We start from the raw sequence: 24,888 nt of genomic DNA, 5'->3' as shown, positions 1-24,888 counted from the left end.
ACACCATATGGGGTACTATAATGTGTCCATTGGCAAGATGCTTTCAAAACTAGTAATTCTGTTGTTGTTTCATCTTGTGGTTATTGCTTACTCTTTGAACTCTTTGCAGCAGCAGCAGCCATCATGCCATGATGAAAGCTCTGCTTTGCTGCAATTCAAGCAAAGCATTTTTCTGGATGCATCTGCTTCGCTTTATGCTGGTGCTTATCCAAAGCTTTTATCATGGAAACCAGCTAAAGGAATTAATAGCAGCTGTTGCTCATGGGACGGCGTCGAATGTGATGTGCAGACGGGTCATGTAATTGGCCTTGAGCTTAGTAGCAGTTTTCTCTACGGCTCCATCAACTCTAACAGCAGCCTCTTCCGTCTTGTTCACCTTCGGAGACTAAACCTTGCTGATAATCACTTCAACTACTCTCAAGTTCCTAGTAGCATTAGGAATTTTCCAAGGCTCACTTATCTCAACCTCTCCGCCTCTGTCTTTTCTGGTCAAGTCCCATCTGAAGTTTCATACTTGTCCAAGTTGTCATCCCTTGATCTGTCTCTCAATCTTGATAGATTTTCCGGTCAAGGATTGTTGGAACTCCATCCATCCGATATGAGAAGTCTAGTTCAAAACTTAACTAGCCTGGAAAAGCTTCATCTCAGTTTCGTAAGCATTTTTTCGACAGTTCCCAATTCCATGGCAAATTTATCATCCTTGACATCTCTCCTCCTAAGAGATAGTGGGATGTTTGGCGAATTCCCGGTAAGAATTTTCAGTTTAACAAACTTAAAAGCTCTTAGTGTGAGATACAACCCTGATCTTACTGGTTATTTGCCTGAATTTAATCAAACTAGTCCTCTCATGTCACTTTTACTTGCCAGCACTAGTTTTTCTGGACACCTGCCTTCTTCTATAGAAAAGCTCGGTTCATTAAACGAGCTTGATGTGAGTAGATGCAAATTCAATGGTCCAATCCCTGCTTCATTGGCAAACCTTACCCAACTCTGATCTCTTTCACTTTCTCATAATAACTTTAGTGGCGGTTCCTTGTCTTGGGTTGGTAAACAAACCAAACTCACTCTCCTGGAGCTTGGAAATATCAGTTTAACTGGTTCCATTCCGTCTTCCCTTGGAAACCTCACCGAACTCAGTTTTCTTAGTCTTCCTTATAATCAATTAGTTGGTCCAATCCCATCATGGCTAGGCAACCTCAGCAGACTAACTGAGATAGAGCTTACTTTCAATAAATTGAACGGTTCGGTTCCTGAGTCACTATCCAATCTTGTTGATCTCAATCTCCTTTATCTACAAGGAAACAGTCTAAGTGGTAGACTGGAGTTCCACATGTTTCTTAAGTTACAAAATCTCACCCGCCTCCAGCTATCTAACAACAAATTGGAGCTGCTCACTGAATCCAGAATCATTAGTAATCAAACTGTTCCGAAGTTTAGGATTCTAGGATTGGCAGCCTGCAACATGACAGAGTTTCCACATTTCTTAAGATATCAACAAAGTTTGGAGTGGTTGGACCTTTCTCAAAACAGATTGCATGGCCAAGTACCCAAATGGATGTGGAGCACAAGCACAGAAACTTTGCAGGTCATCTCGATCTCTGATAACTTTCTTTCAGGCTTTGAACAGCCTCCAGTTGTCCTTCCTTGGGTTAACTTACTAGCTTTTGATCTTGGGTCTAACATGCTACTTGGACCACTACCGGTACCTCCACCATCGATCACATTCTATGATGTTTCAGGGAACAAATTAACTGGAGAAATTCCACCATTGTTCTGTAGTTTGAGCTCTCTGAAGGTCCTTGATTTGTCAACTAACAGATTGAGTGGCATGCTTCCGCAATGTCTCGGAAACTTTAGTGATCTGAAGATTTTAAATCTTGGAAACAACTCCTTTGAGGGTATTCTTCCTCAAACATACACCAACTTAAGCAATCTGAGGATGATTGATGTTGGACAGAACAAATTGCAGGGGAAATTACCAAGGTCACTGGTGAACTGTGTGATGCTTGAGTTTCTTGTTTTTTCAAGCAATCAATTCACTGATGTTTTTCCCTTCTGGTTGGGGACTCTTCCAAAGTTAAAACTTTTGGCAATGAACCGTAATGGGTTTTATGGTGGCATACGAAACCAAGAAAAGAATATCGGCTTCCCCGAGTTGCGCATTCTAGATTTGTCTCACAACAATTTCACAGGCGAGTTTCCATCTGCATACCTCTTTTCTGGGATTTCCCTGAGAGGCATCACTCTAAACCAGTCTGCATATATGAAGGTAAACTCGAATTATGGTTCAGGGAGTTCAATGTTGTACAATTATCATTTCTCATTCATGATAACAAATAAAGGTGTGGAAAGATACTATAAGTTCATTCAAGAAGACTTTGCTGCTGTTAATCTCTCAAGCAACAAATTTGAAGGGAAGATTCCTGAGTTCATTGGGAACTTAAAGGGGCTTCGCTTGCTCAATGTTTCCAATAACATTCTCTCTGGTGGTATCCCAACTTTCTTGGCCAACTTAACCCTGCTTGAATCATTGGACCTGTCACAGAACCAGCTCTCAGGAGAGATCCCTCCACAACTGAATCAGCTTACATTTCTATCAGAATTCGACGTCTCTCACAACAGTCTCACAGGTCCCATACCACGTGGAGGCCAACTTTCTACGTTCGTCATTGCTTCATATGAGGGAAACCTGGGATTATGTGGATATCCATTGGCAATAACATGTGGAAATTCTCAACTGCTGCCACCTTCTTCAACCGTACACAAAAATGACTCAGGCTTTGAACTTGATTGGAAATTTGGTTTGGCAGGACTTGGAAGTGGGTTGCTAGTTGGAGTGGTTCTTTCAGATGTGGTGATCACAAGATGGCCTGAGTGGTTTATTGAGATTGTTGGAATGATCAGACTAACTATGAAAAGGAGAAGGCGGCCCAGAAGGGAGAATGGGGGATACAGAAACTGAGTTTATTGGGTTATGCATTTGGTGCTCTTTGTTTTTTGTTATGCTGTTTATTTTCCTTCTCGTGCGACTATAAAATTTAAATTCCGAATGTTTTTTCAATGGGGAATCATCTTCAACCCTCTAAATAAAATATAAAATTTTGCATGCCATTTTAGAGCTTGGTGTCAGCATGCCTTATGGCTAACATTCAATGTTTTCTGTTTAATAATTACCATAGGAGCTTCTAGTATACCATACGTATGGAACTTTTCGGCTTCTAGTACTACACTATGTCTATACGTATCAAACTTTTCTGCTAATATTAAATCCTAATCTTGGGCTGTAGTGTAGATGAAAAAGAAAATGTGGGAAGTAACAAAGTAAAAGTAGAAAACCAATAATTGAGTATAGAGTTGAAGATGACTCATTTATTAGGGTTACTAGTCTTGAAGGCTACATGAGCTGGCGGATGATGCAATTGTATATGCTGCGCCACTGGAGGTAGAGAGTACATTGAAGCTTACAGTCTCATTTGACTGTGTAAAGTCTGAGAAAGTTTTCATGATTCAGTTAGTTTTATCTGATCTAATTATCTCCAAACGTCACGCTTACGTATACGTACTTTTCTCTGTTTGTATATACTTTGCTTGCTGTTTTGACAGACCTGTTTGATGATCATGATCCAATTAGTTTGACTAGTCATCCTGCATACAGATATTTGTAAACTTGTAAACTTGTCTTGCACTCCAAGACGCCTAGATTTCCTTGTAATCTGCGGGATTGTTGTGTATAGTGTAGCAAAAGTCTTGAATATATATGGTGTAAATGTCTAAAGAACAAGGCTCAAAGACTCATTTTATTGGTTATCATTCCAGCAATACAATGTTTTGTTCAGTGTATCCACGCCGGGGATGAAAGTCTAGCATAAATAACTTAAAGGATCCAGGCAATCTCCACTCATTGCCAATTAGTTTTGGTTTAGATATGTTCATTATACCATGTTGTTCCCCAAATTTGACTTCTGACTGAATAATATTCCTAAAAATGAATAGGAAAAAGGGTTGTGGATGATCTTATATAACCTTATCTTCTAGTCTTTTTACACAGACCAGCCTTTGCAACCACATAGACCTTATCCCATATTAAGAATCTGTCAATTTTGCGGCACCAAAGTTAATGACAACTTGACTTAAAGTTTGTTGGCCGTTTCTAATTGAACATATCACAAAACGAATCTATGTAGTTGACATGAATTGTTTTTCTTTTATTCCGAATCAACAACAATTGTTCTTAATTGGAAGGATGAAATAATTTCCTGTGATAAGTACTTGTTGCATTTACATTCCACTATATATTGAAAACGGAAGTTCTTGACTTTTGTGATTCTGGAATGTGAAGGCCCGTTTCTTTTATGTGGTCAAGAGTCTGAAAACACTTCTTTATTATATTGATTCAAAGGTCAATATCATTATCTCTTGATGATGCCATATAATGCCAAGTTAATATGTTAACTCGATTATACTTGTTTATATTCAATCTTGTCATATTATTGCTCAAGAATTTGACCCTGCCAGTTTATAAATAGCTCTATCTAACCTTCACTTCCACACAGATGGTCATTTAGCTAAGAGTGCACAGAAAAAAATATCAGAACATTATGGGGCTATCCCTGTGCTTATTCAACGTGTTGATTCGCATGCTCTCGAAACTAGTAGTTCTGCTGCTATTTCATCTTGCGGTTGCTAAATTTGTATACTCTTTGCAGCAGCTTTCTTGCCGTGAGGAGGAGAGCTCTGCCTTGCTGCAGTTCAAGAAGAGCTTTATTATTGACAAATCTGCTTCAAGTTATGACGGTGCTTATCCAAAGGTTTTGTCATGGAAACTAGGTGGAGGAGGAAATAGCACCTGCTGCGCGTGGGATGGCGTGGAGTGTGATGAGAAGACGGGACATGTTATTGGCCTTGATCTTAGCAGCAGTTATCTCTACGGCTCTATCCACTCCAATAGTAGCCTGTTCCGCCTAGTTCATCTTCAAAGGTTAAACCTCTCTGACAATAACTTCAATTACTCTCAAATTCCTAGTAGCATAAGAAATTTTCCAAGCCTCACTCAGCTTGACCTCTCTGCCTCTGTCTTTTCTGGTCAAGTCCCATCTGAAGTTTCGCAGTTGTCCAAGTTGACATCCCTTAATCTTTGTTGCAATCTTGAAACATCTTCTAGTGAGGGATTGTTGAAACTTCAACCATCTGGTATGAGAAATCTAGTTCAAAACTTAACTAGTCTAGAAACTCTTCAGCTTAGTTTCGTTAGCATATCTTCAACGATACCTGAATCCTTGGCAAATTTAACATATTTGACATTCCTTGCTCTCAAGGAATGTGATCTAGTCGGTGAGTTCCCAGTGAGAATTTTCAATTTACCAAACTTAAAAAGTCTTAATGTTAGATACAACCAAGATCTCACTGGATATTTTCCTGAATTTAATCGAAGTAGTCCTCTTGTCTTACTAAACGTTGGCTTTACTGGTTTTTACGGAATAATACCTTCTTCGATTGAAAAGCTTAATTTATTGCAAGAGTTGGATGTGGCTCAATGCAATTTTTCGGAAGGGTTGGTTCCATCCGCACTTGGTAATCTTAGACAACTCACTTATCTAGACGTTGCAGCAAACAAATTTGTAGGTTCAATTCCTGATTCCTTGGCAAACCTTACCAAATTGACTGTGTGTAGGATCAATTCTAATCCATTGACTGGTCCAATCCCATCTTGGCTGGGTAACTTTACCAAACTAATTTACCTAGACCTTTCTTTTAATAGTTTGAATGGTTCAATTCCTACCTCATTCTCCAATCTCATGAATCTTGAGCTCCTTTATCTACATGGAAATCACCTGAGCGGCGTAGTAAAGTTAGAAATGTTTCAAAAGCTACAAAATCTCTATGAACTCCAACTGAATTGGAACAATTTGGAATTCGTCACCGAATCCAAAAGTACGAATACAACTGTTCAACAGTTCACCATTCTAAGTTTGAGTGCATGCAACATAAGAGAGTTCCCATCTTTCCTGAGATATCAAACAAATTTGGAGCGGTTAGACCTGTCTAGAAACAAACTCCATGGCCAAGTACCAAAATGGATGTGGAACATAAGCACAGAGACTTTGGTATACATGGACATTTCTGAAAACTTCCTTTCTGACCAACTTCCAATTTTTCTTCCCTGGGTTAACTTGCTATGCTTAAGGCTCTCGTCCAACATGTTTCATGGACCAGTACCGATCCCTCCACCATCCATGTTAGAATACAGAGTTCCTGAGAACAACTTTAGTGGAGAAATCTCGCCGTTGCTTTGCCATATGAGTTCTCTTCGGTACCTCGACTTGTCGAAAAATAACTTGAGTGGCACGCTTCCTCAGTGTCTTGGAAACTTCAGTGATGGTCTAATCCTTTTGCTTCTTGGAAGAAACTCCTTTCATGGTATTGTTCCACAATCATACAGCAACAGAAGCAGTTTGAGGATGATTGATGTTAGCCATAACCAATTGCAGGGGAGATTGCCAAGATCATTGGCCAATTGTCTGATGCTCGAGTATCTTGTTCTGTCAAACAACCAGTTCAGTGATGCTTTTCCCATTTGGTTGGGGACTCTTCCTGAGTTAAAACTTCTGGCGATGCGCCAGAATGCATTCAATGGCGTCATAGGAAATTCTAGAAAGAATCTTGATTTCCCCAAGTTGCGCATTGTTGACCTGTCTTACAATAATTTCACAGGCGAAATTCCATCTGTGTTTCCAGACAGTACCGTAAACAACTCAGACTACATGCACACAGACGTAACTTATAACGCCAACGATTTCTTGGTAATATTCAGTGTAGATTACTCAATCACAATAGCCACTAAAGGTTTGGATCTATACTATTCAAAGATCCAAGAAGACTTTGCATCCTTTGATATCTCAAGCAACAATTTTGAAGGTCAGATTCCAGAGTTCATTGGGAACCTTACGGAGCTTCACTCCCTCAACATTTCCAACAACATTCTCACTGGTTCCATCCCATCATCGCTGGGCAAGTTAACTAAGCTCGAATCGCTGGACCTTTCACGAAACAAGCTCTCTGGACAGATCCCCCAACAACTGACGCAGCTTAATTTTCTTGGAAGCTTAGATGTGTCTCACAACAACCTCACAGGTCGTATACCTCAAGGAACCCAACTTACTTCATTCAATAGTACTTCATATGAGGGAAACCCCGGGTTGTGTGGAGATCCATTGTCAAGGAAATGCGGAGATCCTGAGGCCCCTCAACAGCCATCCTCAGTGGTAGAAGAAAATGATTCAGGCTCAGCTGGAACATTGGAACTTGATTGGAGATTTGGTTTGGCTGGATATGGAAGTGGGATGGTGGTGGGAGTGGTTCTTGCGGATTTCGTGATCTCCAGAAGGCATGACTTGTATGTTAAGATTGTTGCAAAGATCAGACTAAAGATATGGAAAAGGTAGAGTGGGGGATGCAGAAAGTTTCTTATGAGGTCATGCTTTTGGTGTTGTTTTCTTGTCTTGGTTCCTTCTCCTTCCATGTACAGCTTAGCTTGCTCTATGTCTTCCTGTTGAACTTGAGGTTATGTTTGAATTTTGCATGTATATCTGGATTTGGATTCTCTGCATTTATAATACACGGTTGTGCTGTTATTTATTTATTTAATCCAAGCTCTAATTTACGAGAGAATAGATAGTGTAAACCACTGAAATAGACCCCAAGCCATGATTACTCTCCCTCTATCTCTCTCCATTTTATTTTCATCATCCACTAATATCCAGTTGTATACATTATTATAATCAAGGCGTATAAAATATTTTGTACCCAGTTCGGTCCAAATTAAAAGAATGATGTTTACAAAATTTAGCCTCTCAAATTCCCAATTAGAATATATCTAAGTGAATTTTTTGCTATATTTGAAAGTTTCTAAATTTTGACTATAAATGATAAAAACTTTCGTTTTACACATGCAGCATGTAGAAGTAGTAGACATTTTCCCTTTTTCACCCAAATGACAAGGGGAGCAAAAGTGGTCTCCACCCGTGAGCAAAAATTGGTCATTGTTTTTCAAATAACCATTTTACAGCAAAAAAAATCTAGAAATGGCTGTTTCGTTTCAGTTCCTTTTCAAACTCTAGAGAATTAATTATCTTCTATCTAATTGACCCGCCACAAATTGAGGATACAGTGCAAACACCAGCTGATGTTGTGAGGGGAATATCTCTGTAGCAGGCCACTAGGTCAGTGTTAGTGTGCAGATCCACTTGCAAGGTCTCCCACACTTTCTTCTTGGGGTTCAACACCTCATCAGGTTCACCGACGAACCCTGGAAATGTAACTCTCTCGCCAACTTGAGCAGCTTTTGGTGGATCAACCAATTCAACCTGAGAGGCGCCCAACATTGAAGATCTCTTATCAGTAATTACATTAGTACCACACAGATAAACTTTCTACATGCTTGACAAAGGTTCTGAGAATGGATAGCGTTTGCAATGGCTTCCACAAAGGCTAAGATTTCAAGAAACGTGAGTTACAAAGGCATAGTTCTAAATTAGTGACTAATCAGAAACAACCAGCATTCATTGCGACTGAAGTTCGATAGTGCTAAATTACTCTGACTGTCAACACCGCTACAGGACTTGAACAAAAACATATTATCACCATATTATCACATGACCTTGTGCAGACTACGGCCAAAACTGATAATCATATGCCTGTCGGAAATCAACTTTATAAAAAATTAAAAAAAAGAGAGGAAATTTTATTGCATAAGACAATAAAAGCAAGGGTGGACAAGATGGCCACGAACAGACATACAAAAAACAGAATAATAACATGGTAAAAACAAACGCAGACCCCTTAGATGCCTAGACAGGAAATCAACTCTTTTACAGCAGCAATATTTACATGAAGATACGTCAAAAATATCCTCACAACAGACCAAAAGTTAAAATTAGTTATCATCAAATCGATATTAACACTCTTTTGTTTCACTCAAAGAGCCTGATTATCAAGAGCATATAAGATGCAAACACTAATTAAAGGTATACATGGCCACTTACCGTGGCATGATCACTGGTCGAAGCAGCAAGAACCATTGCTTGTGATTTAATACCCCGCATGGTTGCTGGCTTCAGATTACAAAGAACACAGACCTTCCGGTTCTGCCGCAGAACAATTAATATGAATAAATAAATGGATTAGCAGGTGCCCAAAAGTTACGGAAATTAATTCAAATTTTACTGCTAAAAAATCTGTAGATGCAAACACAAACCTGCATTTCTTCAATGGGTATATACTTGACAAGTCCACTCACAACTGTTCTAGTCTGTCCTTCACCAACATCAATCTCTTCTACGTAAAGCGAATCAGCATCAGGGTGCTTCTGAGCTTTCGTAATGAGGCCAACACGAATATCAAGTCTAGAAATGGAAATCTCTGCTTCAGCTGCTGATTTTGTGGCCTGTTGCTTTTTCTTTCCGCTGTTGTCTGTTACAAAAATGGATTATCAGGATTCAGAATAGATATATTTATGTTAGCAATAAATAATAAAGGGTATACGATTCTTTTCAAGTACAAGTGCCCAGAAAACATGAGTTTAGCTTATGAGATTATCCACATTTTAGGAGAAGCTATGTACCTTTTTCTTTGGTTACAAGGAGAAGCTATGTATTAAAGTAATAATAAGTATAATATCCAATGAAGAAGAACAGGAAGTATTACTTATTAGTTAACTTTGCTAACACCAAATGGTTGTGGACCAGATCAACTAGAGGTAAAGAAATTTTAACCTGAAACTTTCATTTTCTTGAGTTGTGCAGCCACCTTCACTGCTTCAGCTTCTTCCCTCTCCTTCCTGTCCGCTTGACTTCCAGCAAACTTCTTCCTTAAGGATTCCACTTCTTCATCTTTCTGTGTGCAAATGAAAAACTTTCACTAAATTAGAATCTACAAATAGGTAAGTGATGCAGCAATCATATCATGGCAAGCTACAGAGTCCAGCATTGAAAATCAAAACCAAATTTTAAGTGCAGCCTATAAACTTATCCCAGAGAGGCTAATAAACAAAACAATATTGCATAAGACTATACTAGTTTAGTGCTTTAGGATCTTGCCCCTACGCAACAGAAAAGTTGTACTCAGTCAGATGTAAGTTGCATATGAAGTTAACTATTAACCAATAAGTAATATGACACAAAAATTATTTGCTTCTAGCTGACAGCAAATGTGATGGTAGCTGCTGTTGATCCACTTTTCTAGGCAAATTCCTCATCAAGTATTACAAGGCAACATTTAAAGTTTTTGTAAAGCAAATGCACTATACAATCCCGGTGATATTGAATAATTGAAGTGCTGTTTGTTCAAGAGCTACTTGAAGTTCCCCCTATCCGATTTCCTTCTGTTATAGTTTCTCTCTACAACCTTTTGCTTGCTGATAACATCAGGACTTTTCTCCGCTATTTGCTACAATTCTCAACAAATGCTTCTTCTATTTCTTGTCAATTCTTCAGAACTCCTCTCTCTTAAAACACTATGCTATGAAATACTGTGGACAACTTCGCCGACTCTAGTTTACTTCATGCAGAAGAACTGGCAATTAAAAGTTTTCTATCACCTTCAATCCAATACGATCAGGTTTTTTCCTCCCCACTAATCATGCATCAGTGTCAACGCATCTATTCCGACATGATAACACGTGTAACAAAAAATAAATAGGCAAAAGACAAAGCACATCAAAGACATACCAATTCCTTGAACAATGGCTCTGGTTTCCCAATCTTGTGACCAATAGGTACAATCTCCCAAGGCCGTCTTGCCCTATCAATATCTCCTTTATCATCACAAAGTGATATGTGCGTCTCAGGAGGTAAATTAAGCTGCTTAAATACCTTGAATGCAGTTAAAGAAGAAAAAAGATCTCAGCATGGATGATTATAGTAATATCAGATGATCACAAAAATATTTCAGAGTAACACAATCATCTGTGAACAGAATTTATTACTTCGAGAGAAAATGATGGCATAAAAGGTTCCAACAAACAAGCAAGAAGATACACTAGTCCAACTGAAGTTCTCATAACAACAGCGCAACGAGGTTGGTCCTCCTTGTAAAGCTTCCAGAACTGGCTTTCCTGCATGGTTATTGTAGATGGTGCAACTTAGCAGCAGTTGAATAATCAGTTTCACAGCCATTTCCAAGACATACCCTTCAGAAAAGAACCCATCCATAAACAAGTCTCTCAAACAGAGATTAAAAACATGCTTACTTGCAGATATGCATTCCCTTCACTAGAAATGCTCATTGCTGTTTTCAGTCCTTGCTTTAGTTTAACCTACACAAAATGCAGATAAGAATGTCATGCCCATGCAAGAGACATGTGAAAAAAAGAAGGTGTGGAGGAGAAGCTTCCAGTTATTTGCAACAAGACTGTCATCTAAATATCAATTACCTTCTCCATTGCATCTATATATTGCTCCACGCATTTACCAACTTTTTCAGCTAGTTTCTCTGTCAAAAGATCTGAGTCTGCACTTGGAGCATCTGGAATAATGGAGCCATATCCTTGACCTATACATGGATTTTGTTAGTTTACATGCTGCAAAGTGTCACATATACCATGCTTATTTGTTAAACCAGGAAACATGCATAAAAAGGTAAGGACGCAAGGAAAATAGAGCAATAATCATTTATACAATTTAATCATCATCCAACAACCTCTGTGATATTACATGCATAATTGATCTATATAGGAACAAATATCAAACCTTGATATCGCAAAGTTGCAATATCAAGAAATGTTGTTTATCTCCATCAAGAATTTTCAACATAATTTTGTTTTATGGTTTCAGAACACCTCAAGCAAAAATATAAAACCAAAAGCATCTTCTTTATTCTCTTTAATTCAGGGAAAGGGGAGGGGGAGAGTTGAACTCAGGCCGTGACTGTGCAGGCAAAGGCTTTACCACTGGAGCTATAACCATCAGACAGAAGCAAAAATTGACAAACAGAACAAGAATCAACAATATAACCATTCCTAAAATAACTTCCTCATGATATTAACTTGTAAACGACAAATCAGCTGTCTGGTCAATACTTTTAGAAACCAAAGGCTGACCGACCTGAAGGTTTGGCAACAAAACTCAAAACGCGATTTATAAAGTTGCCCAAATTATTCAGCAATTCGCTGTTCAGTTTTGCTTGCAAGTCGGCCCACGTAAATAATGTGTCTGATACCTAGTTCACCAAAAAATATATATATAATTAAAATGAGTAAAGAAAGATACAGAGAAAGAAGGATATTTACAAACTATCACCAAAAATAAAAAAAGTCAAAAAGGAAGATGGGAATCTTCAAAGTTACCTCAGGCCTATTAGTTAGCAAGTAATATCTCCATACTTCAACAGGAATGTTCGTATCTTTTGCATCATTTCCAAAAACCCCTATGCCTTTACTCTTAGAAAACTTTCCTGTAAAAGCCATCAAAATTTAGATCACCTAGTATATATTGCACAAAGGCGAAAACTTTAAGCTTTCATAAATAAGGTCTTCTAAAATCATGCATCCATAATTTAATTAATGGTCATAACCATCCAAATTTAAATCATGCACAATTAATGGTCATAACTAGATTGTGGCTAAAGAATTACTAGATAGTCAACCAACCTGCTTCGTAGTTTAAGTACTCGGTAACACTGATAGTCTTCATCAAAGTCCAATTTTCACCAGTTCCAAGAAGTGTTGATGGAAACATCACCTGGAAGATGAATAAGTACACAGTTGAAATCAATTATATGATTTTTTGAAGTAAGAAATGCTTAGGATAGGACACTCACTGTATGGAATGGCACATTATCTTTGCCCATAAACTGATACAACTCCACATTCCCAGGATTCTTCCACCATTTCTCCCAATCATCAGTGTAGCATTTAGTAATGGAGACATATCCAATAGGAGCATCAAACCACACATAGAAAACCTATCAATAGCAGAGTTGAGACAATGTAACAAATTTTGAAAAATATTAAGAAAATTAGTAGAATTAGCATAACTAAAATTACATGTATTAACCTTGTCCTTGAAATTATCATGTGGAACTGGAACACCCCACTTTAGATCCCTGGTAATACATCGTTGTTTAAGCCCCTCTTTGAGCCATGCATTTGTCGCTTGAATGGCATTCTGGCTCCAAGACCCAGCCACTGATGTTTTATTGATGTACTCTTCCAATTTATCCCTGAGCAAAGGAAGTTCCAAAAACATGTGGTTTGTATCACGAATCCGTGGAGTTGTCTTACAGACCTGCTTGCAATTGACAAAAATGAGAAACATAATCGTGTAACAATACCACGTTTCTGTCCATTTAATTTTACACATGAGGACAAAAGAAAGTTACTCTCACATTCATATTTATTAACTCATTATGTAGAGGACAAAAAAGAAAGTTATCAAAGCTGCAGAAAAGGTTAACAACGAGAACAAGACCTGAGTATTTTGATCAAATGAGGAATGTAGTACTCATTCTCATTTGGGAAACCTTATGTACAGACGTGCCATGCTTTCCTTTCAATTGATTTTACACATGCACATAGCACACAACACACATAGAAATTTATACTAATAAAGGATATGAAAAATATATATATATGCACCTTGCATTTAGGATCTTTTAGTTCCGTCGGATTCAAAAGCTTTCCGCAGTTCTCACATTGATCTCCTCGTGCAGATGCATAGTCACAGCCTTGAGTTGGGCATGTCCCCTCCACAAGCCTATCGGCTAAGAACCGTTTGCATGTGTCACAGTAAAGCTGAATTACAGTATTAATTTAAGTTAAAATAACTCATACAAATACATTCTAAAAGACATAACTAAATCGCAATGCATGAACATAAAATGCAAGCAAAGAATCACTGACTCAACCAATAAAAAAGGAAAGAATGGACACTATTACAAGCCATTGAATGCTACCTGCTGCATTGTGTTCTCTGAAAGCCAATCATTCTCCAATAGTTTCTTGAAAATCGCTTGGCACACTTCTGTTTGTTGTGGTGTTGATGTGCGTCCAAATTTCTCAAAGCTTATGTTAAACCACTGATAAACCTCCCTATGAATTGCATGATATCTACAAGAACACAACAGTTTGAAATAAATTTCAATAAATCAAAGACAACAAATAGAATTAAGTTTACCAAATTATATAAATTTCACTGGAAAACTTACTTGTCACATATCTCTTGGGGGCTACACTGCTCTTCTATAGCTTTTGTCTCCGTCGCTGTGCCGTACTCATCAGTTCCACATATGTAAACCGTATTGTAGCCTCGAATACGGCAGTAGCGGGCAAAGACATCGGCACTCAACACGCCTGCCAACAAAACAAAAGATATAAATAAATTACAAGAATCTGTTTGGTTCCCAAAAATTAGAAGGAAACAAAATAAGGGAATGATATATACAGCCAATAATATTGCCAAGGTGAGGGACATTGTTGACATAAGGCAAGGCACTGGTGATCAAGATGTTACGCTTGCCAGGGATGGGTAGCTTGGCAGCCTTTTGGTCCTCACTGGAGGTAACTGTGAGGTCTCCCATGTACGGCTCTCTCCTTTAGTGGCTGAACCAGAAACAGGAGCTTAGAAAACTGCAACTCAAGATAAAAATACATCCCTTTCTACTATTTTCATATCAGATTCGTTAGTATTCAAATAGTGTTTACCTCATAGGCAGACTCAAAATCCCAAATTCTTAGCTTTTATTTCAACATTCTCTCAAAATTCTCCTCACAAATTCTTAGCTTTTATTTGGAATTGTTATAACTTTTCAGTACGCCAAAATTCTCTCACAATTCATCAAAGTCATTTTTGTTTGATTATTCCGTGAAACGTGTAATAAATGCAGCATACTCTGTTTGAACACTAAGAAATCTGATAAGAAACAAATTAGGACTTGCCCAAAACATAACAGAAACAGAGTTTACAAACATGCAGATTACACAAATCCAAAAACAGAGATTTCACGCATGCAGATTTCCCAAGAAATATTATATTACAAGTATGCAGATTACATAAGCATATAAATCCAGCAAAACCCTTCAATCCAGAAACCCCGAAAACCCAGCATGCAGATTTCCCAAGAAATATTATATTACAAGTATGCAGATTACATAAGCATATAAATCCAGCAAAACCCTTCAATCCAGAAACCCCGAAAACCCAGAACGCAGATCTTTCCCAAACAAAGCTGAACACTGAAAACTGAAAAAGGGTCGACGAGCTTACCTGAGAACGGGGTCAGCGGCAGCGGCGCACGAAGAATCAGCTGAAGAGAAGAGAGAGATTGACCGTGTGGGTTCGACTGAGAAGGGAAAGAGAGAGCCAGAAACGAAGGACTAGCGGCGCGACTAAGGTAAATTATATCGACCGGGTTTCTATGATCTCATGTAGTAGGTTGCACGGTAGCTTAGAATAAGTCCAACTAACAAGATGACACGTGTTAATATAAATAAAATTATGTAATTTTAATTTAACCGGTTCTGAATAGGGAACCAACTGATTTTCAAAAAAAAAATAAAACTGCTGCCAACCGAATTAGTTTGGTCAATTCTTCCCGGCCCTCACGTTGGTTTTCGTATGGTTCCTCAAATCCGCCGTATACTCTTATGTGCTTCTATTCTTTCAATATTATATTTTCCAAAAAAAACGAAAGTCCAACTCTAATTAAGGGAGATAATTAAAACCAAAACCTGAAATTGTGGTCGTCGATGGTGTTTGATAATGAGTTTTTAAATGGAGAGAAATTTGGACATTTAGCTAGTTCAATCTGAAACTTGCAATCGTTTTATCTCAAGAAAAAAGAATAAAAATTTGAAAGCTCTTCTTTGTGGTTACACCACAATAGAGCACCAAGTAAGGATGCCATAAATTCCTGTCGGACCGGGTTATTATCGGGTTCCCGACCCTAATATTGGGAGATTTCAGGAGAAAATCGGGGGCCAATATGGGACTCCCCAATTTTTAAATATTCTTGGTCGAGAACAAGTCGGGGATGGTATTGTTATCCCAATTCCGGAACTTGACCTGATAAGTAATATAGTAATTGAAATGCGATTATTTTGAGTCAATGAGTTGGAATTTTATAATTCAATTGAATGTAATTGAGTTGAATGATAATTTATGGTGAAGATATATAATGTAAGATGAATATTTTTTTAATAAAAAATCATGGATTTGGGGCATGTTTGCTAAGTAGCCCCCAACAGGGAGGGGATTCTCGGAAATTCTTAAGGGATGGGGGCTGTTGATCCATATTTTTGCCCCATCAATCAGAGTGCGTCAAAAACCCAATCAACCTTTACTCAAGGGTAGACTTGAGTTTTGGAGGTCTGTGACTTCTCGTTGCACTTAGGGCAGTCAAGCATGGTGGAAAATGGCAACAATCCCCTGAAATGGAGACATGCCATGGCCACTGAAGAGGTGGTGGTGGATCCACCAACCACCCTCCGATGCCTCAATCAGCTTTCTTCCTCAGATGAGGTTTGAAAATTTATCGTACTCAAGTCTAAAGGGGAGTATGGTTACCTCAGTCAGCTTTCATATTGGGAAGATGTGACCTCTTCTCCATCCTTTTTCAATGTGGGATTGTTGGGTCTTTAATGACGTGGCGTCCTCAAATTTGAATGGATGGTGGGAGTCTAGCGCATATTCCCTCCCTTATTGGGATCATCGCACGTTGGTGGGATACGTTGTGTGCCTTGCATCTGATGCTTATGGGTCTCCTGGGGTGAGACGCCTAGGATCGTGTGCTAGGCCACAATTGCTTGGTTGCTTTGTTTGGGCACTGGGCGGCGTTAAAAAAAAAAAAGGCTAGTCCTAGCCTACCAATCATTTGGTCCAATCACTTCCTCAAGTGGTTTGGCCCTAAGTCTCTCGGGCTCTTATGGGCGTGCCTAATTGATAGTTGGAATTAGCAGGGGCAGTGATGAGGAGTGGAGACGGGGGTGGTATTGTCAGACCTAGTTCCAAACCGGCCCATTTCCAATTTTAGAACCAAGTTCAGGATGGATTTTTGTGATTCCAATACGAAAAATTACTCCAGGAGTGACTGAATACAAAAAAGATGTTATAATAATCACACGTGTAACGAAACAACAACAACCGTCAAACAAGTGAGGAATGTTGAGGTGAACCAAAAAGATTTACCTTATTTTTTAAAATAATAGTTATACCTTTGAAAAATTGGCCACACATATACCATTCAAATGACCAATTTTAACATAAATTGCTACATTGTTGATGCCAAGAATTATTGCTGTCTAAAATTTTAATTACTAGAGTATAACTCGAATATAAGTTCATGAGCTATTACTAGAATTTTTATTTCAAAAGTAAAAAGTAAGAATCTTTTTCTCAACAAGGTCAGGGTGATTCCAAATTGTCATATCTTTCAAATTAAGAAAAGAAATGTTAATAAGATTGATAAATAAATAAATAAAACCTGACTAAAATAATTTAATACGTAGAAGTCCCTTGCCACTTTGTTTCTAGGTTAATTCGTTTGTTGCGATACATGGAACTTGGCTTTTGGACGAGAAGATTGAGCTAGGCCCCAAGAGGTTTGGGTAGAGCAGGCGGTTTTGAACTGACACACTCCTAATTTGGTCGTTCTAAGAATTTAATGGTTATTCCATTAAGTTAATTTCTTATAAATCAAGACCAGACATAAGCAAGAAAAAATAAGACATTTAGGTAAATCAAGATCACATAAGCTAAAAATAAGATATTTAGGGCTTAATTTGGCATTGATATGTTGTGAAAATATCGCTTTTAGATTTGTTATAAGAGAAATCAATTGTGAAGGAAGGTTTGATGATTGGCAAACTAAATACTAAATAGACATGTGTGGAAGAGAACTTTCAAAATAAGTGATTTTTGCTGCTAATTTGCAATGTCAAATGAGCACTTAATGGTTGCTTTGTATGAGTAAAATGGGCATGCAATAAGAAATGCTCAATCATCGAGCCTAAAACTAGGGGTGGAGGCAGCATGGGACTAGTGTAGTCCTAGGCCTCCACTCCATTGTTACCTCCTCTATTTGTATGTAATATATGATATATAATATTATAATATATTAATTAGTTTTAGGATATTTACCCTAAAATAAAATAATATATTAGGTTCTTTTGGTCTACAAATTAACCACATTATGTCTCATCTTTAAAGCTTTGTTGTTTTTTTTTAAAGATGAGACCTAATAGATTGTTGTTTTTTTGTTTGTTCATATATTAGGTTTTTTATTAGGTCCTAATTTTTCTTTATGTATGAGTTGGGTACCTTAATATTGCGTTTTATGAACTCTTTATTTTTCTATTTCTTTTCCCTGTTGGAATATAAATTATTAATTTTGAAGTCTTTAATAGTGTAGATGATGAAATTAGTTTTTAACCAATTTAAAATATGAAATTCATGATTATGAAGAGAAGACAAGTTTTATGAAGGGCCCCTTCTAATGTGAAATCATGGCTCCCCAACTGCCTAAAACCTAGTTGACTCATCACCAAAATAAGGAAAAGTTTTATGAGGTGTAAAGATGGTTAATGGGCTTAAATTGATAAGAAAAAAAAAACACATGGGTAACGAATGCTTCAATTTTGAGCTTATGTCTAATACAATACATAAGTGAGTAATTTCACTGCTAACTGCGAGATATTTTGTGATATAACTTCACACCTGCTCAGTTGTGGGGATGGTTAAGTTGTAAACAAATATTGGTATTGGACTAATTATTATTGGGATGTTGGTCCGTCACCGAAATACACCATTAATTTAGAGGGAGATGCAACTGGCAATACAAGGTGCCTGATTTAATTTACAGAACAACAAGCCGACTAAAATATTTGGGAGACCGACGACGGAGTTATATAATATGAATGTGTTATAGTTCTATATACAACACAGGAACAGCTCAACAATATTTTAAGGAATGCTTTGATTTGATTATAAAAATAACTCAATTATAGTTGCAAGCCAGTTCAATATCAAACACATTGCAGGCTTGCAGTCAACAAAACAATTCTCTGATCACTATTTGGTGCTTATATCATATCTTGACCTTTCCATCGCATTGATCTTGACCGATGCTAAGCAAAAATTTTGGACCACTTGAGTTCAAGTGAACCTAACTTGTATTAAAATTTGTATTCGAGTTTCACTTGTATCTCTAAATTTATTTATCGAACTTTAACTAGTTTCATTTTTCGTGTTAGCCGGCGTATTATGTCTCATCTTTAAAAAGAAAAAAAAAAAAAAACAAACGAAAATATTAAGGCAATATTCTATGAACTTGTACTTGAGTTTCACTTTCGTTCCTTAATTTAATTATTGAGGTGCTAGTGTGGATCTTGGCGTGGCTAGGGGAGGAGATATGTAGGGTAGTAGGAGGATGATGTAGGGCTGTGGATCTTCGTGTTTTATGATTCTATTTCAACTTTTCGAGAACTAATTATTTTTCTGTTTTATACAAGCGATATTGAGAGAGAGAGATTTGAACACAAAACCTCGAATGTAGGAGTAACCGTTGTAAGTCTATAAGCTGTTTGCACAACTAACCATTTCTTAGACACAAAAATCTTTCTTCTACCATTTCTTAGACACAAAAATCTTTCTTCTACCAGTTCTTACTATTGAAAATATTCTTTTGACTAAAATAAAACATTGAAGCTTATTGATCTCACTTGGTTATTTTTTTTCTTTGAGAACATTATCATTAGGTTTATCTAATTTAATTATCTCCAAAAGCCATGTGTGATGCAATCATATCCCTAAAGAATAATGAAGAGAAGGGTTGGAAATTATCTTTTATATATAAACTCCAATATCTTCTAGGCTTTTATAACCCCCGGGAGCCTCTGCAAAACTAGACTTGGTCAGCACTTTTGCAGCACCTAAATTCAATGGCAAGTTGACTTGAAGTTATTAGTTGTTTTAAATGAAAATATCTGTAATTGAATATCTGTAATTGACAGGAACCGTTTTTCTTTTGTTTCGAATTGACAACAATGGTTCTTAATTGCAAGGATGATTATTTGGTTGCATTTTACACTTTTTTATTCATCAGATCGTGAGTTCTGGACTTTATAGTTTATAGTCATCTGGAGTGTGAAAACACCAGGCCACGTATATGTTCCTTATACTATATACAAGTATATGCCATGCCATTGTTGCCGGCCGCATCTTTCTTGTGATGGTATTGCTCAACAACTTGATCATGGCAGTCCATAAATACCTAGCTCTCTAACTTTCATTTCCATAGATGTTTATTTAGATAAGAGTGCACAGGAAAAACAAAATCTCAGAACAGTATGGGGATATCCCATTGCTTATTTAACATGTCGATTCGCATGCTCTCCAAACTACTAGTTCTGCTGTTGTTTCATCTTTTGGCTGCTAACTTTGTATACTCCTTGCAGCAGCCCTCTTGCCATGATGAGGAGCGCTCTGCCTTGCTGCAGTTCAAGGAGAGCTTTATTATTGACAAATCTGCTTCACGTTATGACGGTGCTTATCCAAAGGTTTCATCATGGAAACCAGCTGGAGGAGGAAATAGCAGTTGCTGCTCGTGGGATGGGGTGGAGTGTGACGAGAAGACGGGTCATGTTATTGGCCTTAATCTTAGCAGCAGTTATCTCTACGGTTCTTTCGACTCCAATAGTAGCCTGTTCAACCTGGTGCATCTTCAAAGGTTAAGCCTCTCTGACAATAACTTCAATTACTCTCAAATTCCATCTAGCATAAGATATTTTCCAAGCCTAACTCATCTTGACCTCTCTGCCTCTGTCTTTTCTGGTCAAGTCCCATCTGAAGTCTCACACTTGTCCAAGTTGACATACCTTGATCTATGTTGCAATATTATTGAAATTGAAACATCTCCTGACGATCCTCAGCGATTGTTGAAACTTCAACCATCCGATATGAGAAGTCTAGTTCAAAATTTAACTAGTCTTGAAACTCTTTCTCTCAGTTTCATTAACATATCTTCGATCATACCCATTTCCTTGACAAATTTATCATTTTTGACATCCCTTACCCTCAAGAAATGTGATTTGTTTGGTGAATTCCCAGTGAGAATTTTTAATCTACAGAACTTAAAAGTTCTTAGTGTGAGATATAACCAAGATCTCACTGGATATTTTCCTGAATTTAATCGAAGTAGTCCCCTAATCTTACTGAAAGTTGCTTATACTAGGTTTTTCAGACAAATACCTTCCTCGTTTGAAAAGCTTATTTCATTGCAAGAGTTGGATGTAGCTCAATGCAATTTTTCAGAAGGGTTGGTTCCATCTGCACTTGGTAATCTTAGACAGCTCACTTATCTAGACATTTCAGCAAACAAATTTGGAGGTCCAATTCCTGATTCCTTGTCCAACCTTACCCAATTGACTGTGTTTAGGATCAGTACAAGTTCTTTAACTGGTCCAATTCCATCTTGGCTGGGTAATTTTAGCAAACTAGTTTACCTAGATTTTGCTTTTAATAGGTTGATTGGTTCAATTCCTGCCTCATTTTCCAATCTCAAGAACCTCGAGATCCTTTATCTACATTCAAATAACCTGAGTGGTGTAGTGGAGTTTCAAATGTTTCAGAAGCTACAAAATCTATACCAACTCCAATTGAATCGGAACAATTTGGAATTTGTTACCGAATCCAATATTATTATGAATGCAACTCTTCCACAGTTTAGTATTCTGGGTTTGAATGAATGCAACTTAAGAGAGTTCCCATCTTTCTTAAGATATCAGACAAATTTGGAGCGGTTGGATCTGTCGAGAAACAAAATCCATGGCCAAGTACCAAACTGGATGTGGAACATAAGCAAGGAAACTCTCATATTCTTGGACATATCTGAAAATTTCCTTTCAGATGAACTTCCAGTTTTCATACCCTGGGTTAACCTACTATGCTTGAGGCTTTCGCTCAACAATTTTCATGGACGATTACCGATCCCTCCACCATCCCTGCTAGAATATGGAGCTACCAACAACAATTTTACTGGAGAAATTTCACCATTGCTTTGCAAAATGAGTTCTCTTCGGTACCTTGACTTGTCAAAAAATAAGTTGAGTGGCATGCTTCCTCAGTGTCTCGGAAACTTTAGTGATGGTCTAATCCTTTTACTTCTTGGAAGCAACTCCTTTCATGGTATGATGCCTCAATCATACAACAACAGAAGCAGTTTGAGGATGATTGATGTTAGCCATAACCAATTGCAGGGGCAATTGCCAAAGTCGTTGGCGAATTGTGTGATGCTTGAGTATCTGGTTCTGTCAAACAATCAATTCAGTGATGTTTTTCCGATTTGGTTGGGGACTCTTCCAGAGTTAAAACTTTTGGCAATGCGCCATAATCGCTTCAATAGTGTAATAGGGCAGTCTAGAACAAATGTTGACTTCCCCAAGTTACGCATTCTTGATTTGTCTTTCAACAATTTCACAGGTGAGATTCCACCTTTGTTTCCAGATATTACTGTAAACAAGTCAACATATATGTCCATAGACGTAGTCTATCAAGTCAATGGTTTTTATATTGTTCAGAGTGTTGCTTACTCAATCACAATAGCAATTAAGGGTTTGGATTTGTACTATTCAAAGATTCAAGAAGGCTTTGCAGCCATTGATATCTCAAGCAACAAATTTGAAGGGAAGATTCCAGAGTTCATTGGGAACCTTACTGAGATTCGCTCACTCAATATTTCCAACAACATTCTCACTGGTTCCATCCCATCATCCCTTGGCAAGTTAACGAATCTTGAATCTCTGGACCTTTCACAAAACAAGCTCTCAGGACAGATCCCCCAACAACTGACGCAGCTTACATTCCTTGGGAACTTTGATGTGTCTCACAACAATCTCACAGGTCCTATACCCCAAGGAACCCAACTTACTTCATTCAATAGCACTTCATATGAGGGAAACCCAGGATTGTGTGGAGATCCATTACCAAATAAATGTGGAAATCAAGAGGCCCCTCAACAGCCATTTTCAACTGAAGAAGACAGTGATTCAGGCTCATCTCGAACTCTTGAATTTGATTTGATATTTGGTTTGGCTGGAGTTGGAAGTGGGTTGGTAGTGGGAGTGGTTCTTGCGGATGTCGTGATCACAAGAAGGCAGGAGTTGTTTCTTAAGATTGTTGGAATGGTCAGGCTAATGATATGGAAAAGGAAAGGGATACAGAAATTGAGTTTGTTATAAGGTCATGCATTTAAGGTTGTTCTCTTGTGTTTCCTTCCTTCTCCTTCTATGTAACCTTGCTCTCTTTGAGTTGTACTTATCCTAATGGAGGAATCAGTTATGATGATGTATTAATGCAAATAAAGATATTAGAGTATTGCATGTGTTTCTGTATTTGGATTCTCTGCATTCATAATTAAGTACACTGTATAGCAAGATCAGTTGTCTACAACCACAGAGCTATGGATTTGCAAAACATTTCTTTCAACTCATGGGATCGAATGAAAATCGTACACTATATCGTCAATGTGGACAATGTCAACATTGCAACTGTAAAAGTAAAAAAGTTGGGAAAATTTGGTTTCAATAAGGAAGGCAAGAATATTTGAAAACGTAGGAAATACAAGGGTAATGCTCAAGTAAGAACTGTTTATAAACTGAATATTAAGATCCAGCAGTGGCTTAATAAGGAAGGCAACAAATGCTGAGTCGAAGTTGAGGAGGATATGCACAGCATAAACCACTCCTCTGTTTTAGTGACTTCCCATGCAAGTTCTGTAGCCCAGTTTCTTATTAGATTCGTCTTATCAACCTTTTTAATTTGACCCAAAAAAAAAAAAACCTTCAGCAAGTATAATTTCTATAATTAAAAAAAAAGCGCTAATAAATAACCGTGACAGGCCGGAAGCCTCATGGAATCCACTAGTTCTATGAATGATGAAGTGATAATCATTAGGGTGGAAGTCTTGGTAAACAAAGAGAAGGGAATGCTTTCCTTGTATTAAATCCATACTTGTAATGAGTTGGTGTATTTACTAATCAGGAATTGGGGTAAGCAGGAATGAGAGTAATGAAGAATCGACAAGCATGAATAAGGGTAATCATGAATCAGAGTCAACATTCCAATTAAACTGCTAACTAACTATAAGGAATCATAATGAAAAATAATTCCGATTCCCATTAAAACAGTTTACTATTCTAAAGAATCGGAATCAAAATAAATTTGATTACCAAAATACCCTTCTACAAAATGAAATTTTATTGGGAGTTTCACTAAAACACCCAAAATGGGGGTTGAAATTATAAAAAAACCCAAGCACTATTTAAACATATAAACACACCCAAAACCCATCATTACACACACTCAAACCCATTTATAAACACACCCAAAAAGTTGACTTTGGGGTTGATTTTGGGTGTGTTTCTATGTTTAATTAGTGCTTGGATTTTTTTATAAATACATGTCTAGGATTGGGTTTATTTATAAATTTGTAAATTTTATTTTGTTCAACTACTTATGCAAGTTTTCAAATGACAAAAATTGTGTATTGTAATAATAAACCAATTTTTTATATATCATAATGATAAAATAGAATTTAATAATTGTAAAAAAAATATTTTTTTATAGGTTTAATTAATTATTTCCAATATATCTAAATATATAAAATTACAAAAATAATTAAAACCTCCCAGATGAGGAATCAAATTTCCTCCATATCATGAATTAGGAATGAAATTTTATTTGGGCCCTGCGTTTCTTTTCATTCACAATGTGTAAGTAAACAAAGGAATAATCTGGAATGGGAATGACTCCCACTCTTTCCATTTTCATTATGGTTATATAAACATGCAGATTTTTTTAAGTGACTGATATGGAAGGTAATTTGGACATTTCAACACTGGAT

General features: G+C 37.4%; 5 protein-coding genes across 5 annotated transcripts; 4 read left to right on the top strand and 1 right to left on the bottom strand.

Annotated features, from left to right (window-relative positions):
* On the top strand, positions 1-3,116 carry LOC148917199 (receptor-like protein 20). Its single transcript, XM_089053540.1, has one exon. The coding sequence runs from the start codon at positions 1,331-1,333 to the stop codon at positions 2,960-2,962; it is 1,632 nt and encodes a 543-aa protein (XP_088909666.1). The 5' UTR covers positions 1-1,330; the 3' UTR covers positions 2,963-3,116.
* On the top strand, positions 8-3,116 carry LOC148917200 (receptor-like protein 7). Its single transcript, XM_089053541.1, has one exon. It carries the CDS (start codon positions 8-10, stop codon positions 992-994), a length of 987 nt encoding a protein of 328 aa, XP_088909667.1. The 3' UTR covers positions 995-3,116.
* Positions 3,117-4,557: 1,441 nt separating this feature from the next.
* LOC103331652 (receptor like protein 27-like) lies at positions 4,558-7,644 on the top strand. The gene has a single exon (XM_008234296.3). The coding sequence runs from the start codon at positions 4,599-4,601 to the stop codon at positions 7,440-7,442; it is 2,844 nt and encodes a 947-aa protein (XP_008232518.2). The 5' UTR covers positions 4,558-4,598; the 3' UTR covers positions 7,443-7,644.
* Positions 7,645-7,832: 188 nt separating this feature from the next.
* LOC103331615 (putative methionine--tRNA ligase) lies at positions 7,833-15,361 on the bottom strand. Its single transcript, XM_008234260.2, has 18 exons — positions 15,258-15,361; positions 14,436-14,593; positions 14,200-14,344; positions 13,948-14,101; positions 13,631-13,786; positions 13,050-13,280; positions 12,814-12,957; positions 12,644-12,734; positions 12,341-12,447; positions 12,099-12,213; positions 11,429-11,547; positions 11,246-11,311; positions 10,982-11,110; positions 10,725-10,868; positions 9,771-9,891; positions 9,254-9,468; positions 9,042-9,143; positions 7,833-8,363 (listed from the first exon to the last, which is right to left on the bottom strand). Exons 2-18 carry the CDS (start codon positions 14,569-14,571, stop codon positions 8,133-8,135), a joined length of 2,406 nt encoding a protein of 801 aa, XP_008232482.2. The 5' UTR covers positions 14,572-14,593; positions 15,258-15,361; the 3' UTR covers positions 7,833-8,132.
* A 4,974-nt stretch (positions 15,362-20,335) lies between these two features.
* Positions 20,336-23,226, top strand: LOC103331651 (receptor-like protein 7). The gene has a single exon (XM_089052873.1). It carries the CDS (start codon positions 20,336-20,338, stop codon positions 23,222-23,224), a length of 2,889 nt encoding a protein of 962 aa, XP_088908999.1. The 3' UTR covers positions 23,225-23,226.
* Positions 23,227-24,888: the final 1,662 nt, after the last annotated feature.

Source organism: Prunus mume, linkage group LG5 (assembly GCF_029339155.1).
Source record: "Prunus mume cultivar Tortuosa linkage group LG5, ASM2933915v1, whole genome shotgun sequence".
NCBI classification, from domain to species: domain Eukaryota; kingdom Viridiplantae; phylum Streptophyta; class Magnoliopsida; order Rosales; family Rosaceae; genus Prunus; species Prunus mume.
Note: the sequence above shows the minus strand (reverse complement) of the source record. Positions and strands in the feature narration are given on the sequence as shown.

Bases quoted from the DNA above. Each gene is read 5' to 3' on its own strand.
- LOC103331651 (XM_089052873.1), top strand. From the start codon at position 20,336: ATGGGGATATCCCATTGCTTATTTAACATGTCGATTCGCATGCTCTCC.
- LOC103331652 (XM_008234296.3), top strand. From the start codon at position 4,599: ATGGGGCTATCCCTGTGCTTATTCAACGTGTTGATTCGCATGCTCTCG.
- LOC148917200 (XM_089053541.1), top strand. From the start codon at position 8: ATGGGGTACTATAATGTGTCCATTGGCAAGATGCTTTCAAAACTAGTA.
- LOC148917199 (XM_089053540.1), top strand. From the start codon at position 1,331: ATGTTTCTTAAGTTACAAAATCTCACCCGCCTCCAGCTATCTAACAAC.
- LOC103331615 (XM_008234260.2), bottom strand. From the start codon at position 14,571: ATGGGAGACCTCACAGTTACCTCCAGTGAGGACCAAAAGGCTGCCAAG. The intron at 12,735-12,813 runs GTGAGTGTCCTA...TTCATCTTCCAG, and splicing joins ATAATGTGCCATTCCATACA to GTGATGTTTCCATCAACACT. The intron at 12,214-12,340 runs GTAACTTTGAAG...TTGGTGAACTAG, and splicing joins TGCTAACTAATAGGCCTGAG to GTATCAGACACATTATTTAC.